Source organism: Indicator indicator, chromosome 4 (assembly GCF_027791375.1).
Source record: "Indicator indicator isolate 239-I01 chromosome 4, UM_Iind_1.1, whole genome shotgun sequence".
Classification (NCBI taxonomy): Eukaryota; Metazoa; Chordata; class Aves; order Piciformes; family Indicatoridae; genus Indicator; species Indicator indicator.
In genome coordinates this window covers 22,254,664-22,264,073 of record NC_072013.1, presented here as the reverse complement: position 1 = coordinate 22,264,073, position 9,410 = coordinate 22,254,664, and the positions used below count along the sequence as shown (strand labels likewise).

Here is a 9,410-nt window from a genome sequence, read left to right as displayed (position 1 = left end):
GAGTCTTCGCTTGGAGGGGACAGGGGTTGGCTCCCAGTCGCCCCAGTTCCCTTGTGGGGGGCCGCCTTTTTTTTTTTTTCCCCTTTCTTTTCCGCGTCCCCCCCTCTCCTCCTCCCGCGCCTCGGGTTTTGTTTTTTGTGGGTGGTTTTGTTTTTTTTTTTTTTTTTTTTTACTATTATGGGGTCCGTGGGGGAGCAGATCTTCCAGTCCGGCGTTGTTCTTCTTCCTTGTCCAACGCTCTGAGACGGACTATAATATTTCATCCTCGAGATGCTGCAGTGATTTTTAGTCCCAGGAAATCAGGCGAACAAAATAATCTGAATAACCCGAACCATTTGTTACCGCGTAAGAGCAAACGCTGCCTAGGCACAGATGATGGCAAAAAATTCCCTGGAAGGGTCTAAAGAAGACCTGAGCAAAATTTCGGAAGAGGAGATGCTGAGGTGGAGCAAAGAAGAGCTGGTGAAAAGACTGAGGAAAGTGGAGAATGAAAAGATGAACTTAATGGTGGAACACGGCAACTTAATGAAGGACGTGAACCGGCGGCTGCAGCTCCACCTGCACGAGATCCGCGGTCTGAAGGAGGTGAACCAGAAGTTGCAGGACGACAACCAGGAGCTGAGGGAGCTCTGCTGCTTCTTAGATGACGACCGACAGAAAGGCAAGAAGCTGTCGAGGGAATGGCAGCGCTTCGGGAGGCACACGGCCAGCGTGATGTGGAAGGAGGTGGGCATGTACCAGCAGAAGCTGAAGGACCTGGAGGCAAGGCAGGAGACTCTCCTGCGGGAGAACGTGGAACTGAAGGAGATGGTGCTCATGCTGGACGAGGAACGGAGCGGTGCCGGCTCACGGAGCTCTATCGACAGCCAGGCCAGCCTGACCAACCTCAACGGCGGCTCGGCCACCAGGGACGTGGGGGACGGGAGCAGCACCTCCAGCACGGGCAGCGCGGGCAGCCCCGACCATCATCATCATCACCTCCACCACCACAAGGCCAGTGACAGCAAGGCCGGGGCCATGCGGAGATCTATGGATGACTTGTCTGCACCCCTTCACCACCGGAGCATCCCCAACGGCCTCAACGGTAAGCCTCTCCCCCTCCTACACCGCTGGCAGCAGGTGCCACCTCTCCTCGGCAGGTCCAGTTCCCCCCTGGGAGTGGGTTTCGGGGTGCCAAAGATGATAGTCCTTGCTACCCCTGCTCCTGCCCATCCTTGGACACCTCTTCACAAGAGCAGCCCTGGGGGCTGGTGGGTAGCACCTGTGTGCAGGGGGATGGCGGTGCCGTGTTGCCGATGGCTAAAGGTTGGAGCCTTTTGGCGGGATGGTGTTTTGTTCTGTTTGGTTTGGGGTTTTTTTGAGGAGAAGCAGACTAGGTTTTCAGGGTTAAATAAACACTGATTTTTCCATCTCTCTCTTTTCTCTCTCTCTCATCCTTCACATATTTTGCTTTACATTTGGCTTGTTGGTTTGCTAGTTTCATAAAGAGCCTGGATGAGATTTTGAAAGCATCTGTTGAAAATGCAGGTTTGCCCCACAGAGCATTGTCACCTGTTAGCTCTATGGTCTGTCAGTGCAGACTTGCTCTGGCATACTCAGAAGTTTTGGAGAGGTGCAACTCAGCTTCCCCTCCGTTTCCCTGCTCTGCTTTGGAAAGAGGAGGTTGCCTTGTACATAGGAGATTGCTGTCAAAGGGATGCTGTAGTCACAATTTTGTTCAACCTAGTCATTAAAGTTAGAAACAAGCTCCACTGTGAAATCGTGCCACGCTTCCTCTAACAGTTTGTATTCAAGCAAAGTTTCACTTGTCTAATAGTGATCAGGCGTAAAAGTAATAATACTAGAATCCCTTTAAAATGTAACTTTTGAAACCAACAAGACCAAATGCTTGACTTCTAGGAGCAGTTTGGCCAAGAGGATTCAGCAGGAATTGAAGCAGGCACTAATCTAATTAATTGTTATGTACAAGACTTATTTTAATGTTCTTAATCCTCTTTTCTAACCAGAGAAGACTATTTTCTGTTTGGGCTATCCTTTGTCCTCCCTCAAGCACAGAGATGAGGTTGGAATCTCAGAGGTTGGTTCTAACTGATGTCAGCAGTGGAGGTGTTTACCAGATAACCATGTCTTCAGCAACCAGATCTTTTGATAGTGCTGGTGAGACCAGGGTGTGCTGGTCCTTTTTTTGGTGATTTATAGCAAGACATTATGCCCTAAAAGATCTGAGGGCATGCAGCCCAGTCAAACCAGTTCTCAAGACTGTAGATATTCTATTCACAGTCCTATGAGTCTACTCACAGCTAGAGATGTTCTGGCCACCTCAGTCAGACAAGGATTGCTGGTTTCAAGGGGGATCCAGTCAGCAGATGTTACAGGGTAAAGCAGGCATCTTTAAATGTCTGGTTGGATTTTTTTTTTTTCACTTTCTGTTCCTCCCTCCTAGAGCATTGTAAATCATAAGTATCTGGCTTCTAAATCTGAAGATAACTTACGCTCCTGATGTGCCTTCATTTTATTTTCATAAAATATTGATTGCTCTGCACAGAGGCCTGAAAAGCACTTGGCAGATTTTGAATGTACTGTTACTGTTTTGGGTACAAACTGTTCTGGTTCATGAACCTTGGACCATATGCCTTTAAAGTGTTGACAGCTGACTAGGACAAAGCCAGTTGACTTAATTCCTGTTAACTCAGGACTTTTGTGCATATGGGACACCTCCATGGCCTCAGAGCTATCCCTTAAACCCGGTGTAAGGCACTGTGAGATTCATCACAGGAGATTCGAGTCATCCCTGTCTGCATGAAGAGGAAAACCTCTGCTTCAGAGCTCAGTCCTCATTGCCATCCTCAGACTCTGTGTTTAGGACAGTGCCCAGCAGCATCTTTTGGAGGGGACTGAGAGCTGAGTCTCATGTCCTACCCTGTGTAGGGAGGAATGGTAGAGCGTCCACACGTGTATGTTCCATGCGTGCCCCTGCACCCTTTCTTCTGCTCCTGTGTAGAAAGGAGGAGCATAGACTCAAGCATTTCAGATGTGACTTCTGGTTTCAGGGTGCCTTTGGAAGATGGTCTGTGGGAAGCACTGAAGCTAGCTCTTTGCTACTTCATTTCTGAGGGTGAGACAGATAGGATCAGCTCTTTTAAAACTAATAATGCTTGTAAAGATGCAAACAAGCCCGATTTCTCCTCTTAGGTAGTGAAGCTGTAGAATGACTTGAATAGTTGTCGTTCTCAGATAACATCGGCATTCAGCGAGGCTATTTCCCTAGAAGTGCCTCTCCAATACATATGCAAATAAGAAGCTTATCGGCCCCTTTTTTGACTGACGGCAGGAATTGTGGGATAGGGGCTTGCCTGGGACCATGCAGCAGTTCTGTTAGTCTTGTGACCGTGTGGCAGTGCAGGGCGGGCAAACGCGAAAAGCAAACCCAGAAGTCAAGTGGGTAGTGGAGCTGACACGGAGCAGCCCTGGCAGTGTGCATTCTTCCATCTCTCCTGGTGCCATCTCTGCCTTTCATGCATACAGCCTAGATCTCAGCCTTTGTATATTTTTTTTGTGTCCTGGGATAAATTGAGAGGGGGGAAGGAAAGTGTGTCTTTTCATTTTTAGGTTGCAGAATTCAGTCTGGTTTGCAGTGTTTATTAAAAACACTGGATAACTAACTGGTGGATAAAGCAGAAACTGCCTGGCCAGCTCAAGTAGTACAGCAGCAAATAGCCTTCGTGTGATTTCTTAGTGTAGGGGAATCTCGAATGCAGGGCAGAAATTGGGATCTGTAGTAAGAAGCCTTGGACAACTTGTGGAGGCATAGTGAACTGTTTGCTAGAGCACCTGTGCATATGGAAAAGTGGAAAGTCCTGAAATGTGCAGTCCTTGCTAGTGGTACCGATAGGGCTTTGTGTGGTGCTCTGGTTTTCCAGGTTTTACGCAGGATGCTTCTCTTGTTTAGTGATTTTCTAAAGGAGTCAAGAATATGGTGGCTACACTCCTAGGGAGGTAGCATTTTAATGAAACCTAAGTGGACAAAGGTGAATGAAATATTTTTTTGGTTTACTCTATGCAATCCTTTGGAAGCGAGTTAGTAAACCAGGGCTTGATTTATTTGGGCCTGTGACCTACCCCAATGTGAGGTGATGAACTCTACTTTTGTGGCATGAATTCACTATAAATGGTACAAGTTTTAAAAAGAAAAAATGGAACCAACCTGCAATCCACCTTTGAGTCCCTTTTCTGAAGGCTATTTACTTTTATAAATTGGCTTTTTGGAAGCTGATTACCTGGAACCTGATGATTAGTTATCCAGTCATGGAAGATAAGGCAATGGGTATAACTGATAGTGTGAACATGGCTGATATTAGATCACATCTGTAATCTTTTGAGCTTTGGATATTCTGCTGAGAGCCAAGAGGAAGTGTGCTCAGTCTGAAAGTAAGTGGTATTTCCATTCTCCACATGTCAGCTGGTAGTTGGTCTATGGAACAGGGCCATCTTGAAGCTATGCAATGGGAACTGTCCAGTTGCATTGGTGTTGAGTGATATGCCACAGTTCCCATAAATCTACCCACTGACCCAGGACAGAAATTGAGGTTTTGTGCTTGTGAATGCTTTGGATTTCTTTGTATGCATAGTGGGAGTCTCTGCATGCATAAGTAGTCTTTCTTCCCATCCAGCTTTAGGCAGCCCCATTCAAGTGATGCCCATAGCTACTGCTTGGTTCCTGACAGAATTAAGTTTCTGGGGGGGAAAAAAAAAAAAAAAGGCAGCCAGATTGGGAGATATTAACATGACCTGAGGGAAGGAAAAAACCTTCAGGTATTATAGGATGTGTCCCTGGACTCTGAGGTATGTGGGAACATTGGGAAAAGTGACTCAAAGCACCCTGAGGCCAGGGCAACAGCTTCCACTGGTTTCAGCCTTATCTAGATTTGACTGGGACAACTGTTTACCCCTCTGCAAGCCTACAGGCATACAGACTCACTAGCTGGGGATATGCCTGGGACAAATTCCTGTGCATGCAGGCTTATTTTTTATTTCCCCCATCAACTGATTGTTGTTAGAACTTCTCAGTCGCTTTCCACTCAAACTGTTTGCTCTGGGTTACCAAAATGAGTGTTTGCTTTATTCCAGTTGGGTAAAATGTTAATGCATTTCTTTATCAATGCGAACATTTTTTGTTTGGTTGGTTGGTTTTGGTTTTGTTTGTTTTAAATTGTTAAAAGCATCAACACCTAGAAAGTGATCAGAGAGGCCCAGAAGAAACCTGTAGATATGGCAGATAGCCAGCAGTAGCAGAGAGATTAATCTATGGCCTTTTGCTGTTGTCTGCTCCAACAGCAGAATGGTCTCTTCAAGTGAGGGGATGGGAAGATCTCTGCTTCTATTGATTCCCACTTGTAAATGTCCACATATTTACCTAGAGAGTACGATATATTACAGTTAAAATGGTGGCAAAGAGAAATGGCTGTTCCCTGTGGGTTGATATTGATTGGATATGCAGCTACCCTGTACTTATTTCTTCTCTTCTTCGCAGACTCTTTAGGCCAAAGTGCTTTGTTTTTATTAGTGTATTTGTAATCAATGTGCATATTATTTACTGTGGTGTATTAGTGAGGCCTTTGAGATGAGAAGATGCAGGGACAGAAGCAAAAAGTGAGGTTCACTTCATTTGATTGAGATATCTCCCCCTGGGCTTCCTTTATCGGCCATGTGGAGTAAGGCAGTTTGGTGTCATGATCTATGTCAGCTGTCTGCTTTGGAGGAAGAAGAGTCTGTGCTAATCATGTTCTTTCTGCTGATGGAAGGGAACTCCTGATGGCTAGTTAATATACAATGATCTAAAATCAGGTGAGATGAGTCCTGTTAAAGGTGGTGTCATGACCACTGTCCACTCTTCCAGTGCAGCTGTGCTAGCTCTGAGGAAAGAGATTGCTGAAAGGTAATCTCTCAGTAGCAGCCAGATGCCACCCCTTGCAGTCTCCACTCTACGTGGGTACAGGAGCCTGACTCAGAGAAACCCCTGTTCTGTGTGAGGGAGACCTCTCAGAGCTTGGTGCCCCTGCTGTGCTTGAGCAGAGGTTTGGCTACTTAACCAATATTTTATATATCAAGACCACTTGTAATCCTCTGAACATTGCTTTGACATTTCTTTGATACTGCTGTATTTAATACATCAGTATTTGGGTTCCCATAGGTTCCTTGTGATAAAGCCAGGAAACCTGCCCTGGGCTGGTACCCTAGATCTAGAAACACCTGTTTCTATCTCTTCTGGGCAATGAGTTCTCCTAATAGGCTTATCAGTGATAAATTCTCAAACATGAAGGATACAGCTTGAGTTTCTTGTAGCCAGTAATCACTGGATGCGCATCCAAGGGGCTGAAGTGGAGTGCTCCACTTGAAGCATCTTTGTCATTGTCCACTCCTGCCTTCTTGCTGGGGTGGTGCCTGTGTGCCAGCCTGCAAGGCTCCCAAACTTCAGGGTACCTGGTGTGCCTGATAAACAAGGCTTAAGACACTTAAACTAGATACTAAAATTGAGCCGTATCTGGAAATATATTCTATATAGTAGTACATTCAAATTTGTTTTCTTCTTTTGATTATCTGTAGAGATATCTTGTTCTCAGATGTCCTGTTGAAGGAGAAAAACTTCTATTGATTAAAAAGCAATTTTTCTGCGGGCCTTTGAAGTAATTATCCACTTACACTTGTCAAAAGCAATCAAAATAAGGGGAATAAACTGTGTTGGTTACATGTAAATGATTTGGTCCTCTGGAGGCATTTAATCAAATAAACCTGAGGATCGAATGAAATGATGATCTAATTAAGTGGCAGGCATGGGAACCCAAAATGCAGCCCTGGCAAGTGTTACACTCAGTGTATGTGAAGATGAGGGGTGTGAGCACTACTAACAGAAGTGTGGCACCCAAGATCTTGAGGGCTAATGCTTTTGTGGGGACAAGGCTGACCACATCCATGAAACCTGGGTGATACTGGAGGCCCACCCTGGGAGGCATTGGGCTTTTCATCTGCCCCAGCATGGCTGTGGCCCTGCATGTCACACAGACCATGTCACAGACACTCAGGGTCTTCTCATGTTGTCCCCTTAGACTGAACCTGTGGCATCCTTCTGTATCGAGGCTGCCTTTTGGAGATGCTCTGGCAGCTCAAAGATGGACAATGGCAAATCCAACTGGTTTGTGAGGTGGAGATGATGTGCTTAAACTGGTGAAAACATCTAGTATACATCAGGTGGTTTGGAATAAGGCAAATAAGCCTATTTAACATACACTAAAAAGGCTTGGCCCAAGGAAGGCTGAAGTCCTTACCAAGCTCACAATCAGGCCTTAATGCAACCCACTGCCAAACACATGATGTTGCTTGTGTTGAAGAGAGAAGTGGGGACTATATGCCCAGTTTTCCTGCAAATTAGCAGCAACTGGTTGAATTTGCTTCTGCATTCTGTATTTTTAACCTGACTTTTTGTCTGCCAGCCAGAATTCATCCTGCCCTGTCACCAAATGTCATCATCTCCTTGTGGTTAGCTTGCTGCAGTTCATGAAACACTTGGCTGCCATAAATAGTTATGTGGAGAGGTTCCTCTGCGCGCGGAGCAGGCAGAAATTCACAGGCAGCGCTGCTAGGCACTCGCACACTAACATGTCCACCAAGAGAAAGTTGACCCACTTCTGCAAATAGATAACTCCTGGCAGAAAAAGTAACACTGTCTCAGGGGATCTCTTTCCCTTGCCTACTGAATTGTGAAGAAAAACCCAAAGTCAGCTCCATCTTCTGAATTGACTGCAATGTGAGCACAGTACTCCCTGCCGAAATGAGAGTGCAAGTCAAGCCTTGATCTGAGCAAGGATTATAATGGCCGCAAATAATTTGTGATTTTTTACTTAATTTTATTTTTTAATATAATGAGTGTTTATGTTAGTTGAGTGAGTGTGTGGACTTCAGGACTCAGCTGCTCATAGGCATTAGGAAACGTTTATCACCGTAGCAATTGAAGGCTGCTGTACAGGTTATTTTGAATACTTTTCTAGTGACTCATGCCTGGGCTAAGACCATTTATACTAGGTTACTTCAGTCCCTGTGCATACAGGTCCCTGTGCATATGCATACTCTTCCTTCCCTTAAATTGCTTCCTGTTTGCCCCTCAGAAAGCTCATGGCTTGTACTGACTTCTTATTTCTCCAAGCAGTGATGTTGCCAAATGTTCACCTTGCTCAGGGACTTTCCTGGTAAAAGCCTTTGTAAAAGTTCTTAGTCCTTGAAGTAGATTGCAGGTTATTTATCAGTTAGATTTGGGAATGGGTGCTCCAAAGCATTCTGCTAAATATTGTCAGTATTGCCTAGCTTAGAAACTGGCTGCAGACCCTCAACTTCAGGACCCTTGCAGCAAGACTGAAGTTATCGTAAATGTAATATGAATTAGCTTGTCATCCACATGGGCTTTTCCTACAGGCTTGTGGGACGGAATGTCTCCTGTTTGCCTGGAGTGGGTGGGGTGAGAGAAGCCTGTGGTGTCTGTAGTGGATTGAGCACAGGTAGGGAGTGCCTGGTTTACGGCATCAGGGCTTTGGCCAGCTGCAATCTGCAGTCACAGGGGTGACACGCTAGCTGTCTTGTGCTGTTGTGTCAACCCAGTTGCTGGCAGAATTAGTTCAATCAAAGCTGGAGCTCTCTGCAAAGCCCTTCAGATGTTGCTCCATCCCCCAGCTTTTGCAGTGATGTTCAGGACTGCATGCTGCTGCTTTTCCCCCATTTCATCTCCAAACTCATCTGCTGCTGAGTTTTCGTTTATGTACAGGGGAGTCAGCAGCATTGGAATGTTTGTGGGAAATGGAGGATGTGGCCTGTAGAGCAAATGGATGGTGCAGGGCTCAGGCTGGAATGTAAGAGGAGATACTACTGCTGCTGGCCTCCAGCACAGCAGGATGCTCCAAAGCTGCCTATACCTGGGTGTTTGCAGTCATGTCTGACCTGCTCCTGCCTTGCCAAGACCATGCGGTGGTTATGTGTGGCTGTGAGCCTTGCTTCAGTGCAGTCAGAAGAGCTGCAGAGTGGGCACTGCTCTGTCCTGTTGCTACAGAAGGCCTGTGGAGAAGAAAGGATCAGGCTAAAGACCACTCAAAGTAGAGCAGCAAACACAAACTGTTATTTCAGAGAAGATAAAGTAAGCCTTACAGAATTTCCAGTCCCCAAAGCTTAATATTTCTATGGAAACCACTGCAGCAGGAGGTTACTGTCAGTCTCTCATCTAGTGGGATTGAGTAGATTTAAAAATTTGTCCTTACCCACATCTTCCATCCGGGTTCGTTTGAGGACAGGTTGCTGAGTATCACAAACGCAAGGTTAAAACCTGCATTCCTGGTTTCTGACTTGCCATTAAGTGCTAAGCAGTCTCCAGA

The 9,410-nt window shown here is 45.9% G+C and overlaps 1 protein-coding gene across 1 annotated transcript in view; it reads left to right on the top strand.

Moving 5' to 3' along the window:
- Positions 1 to 209: 209 nt before the first annotated feature.
- Positions 210 to 9,410, top strand: part of CCDC85C (coiled-coil domain containing 85C) — a 109,127-nt gene continuing 99,926 nt past the window's right edge. Inside the window, exon 1 of the mRNA XM_054380686.1 lies at positions 210 to 1,084. Within this exon, the coding sequence (XP_054236661.1) occupies positions 373 to 1,084 (712 nt within the window). The 5' untranslated portion in view covers positions 210 to 372. The remainder of the gene's footprint in view (positions 1,085 to 9,410) is intronic.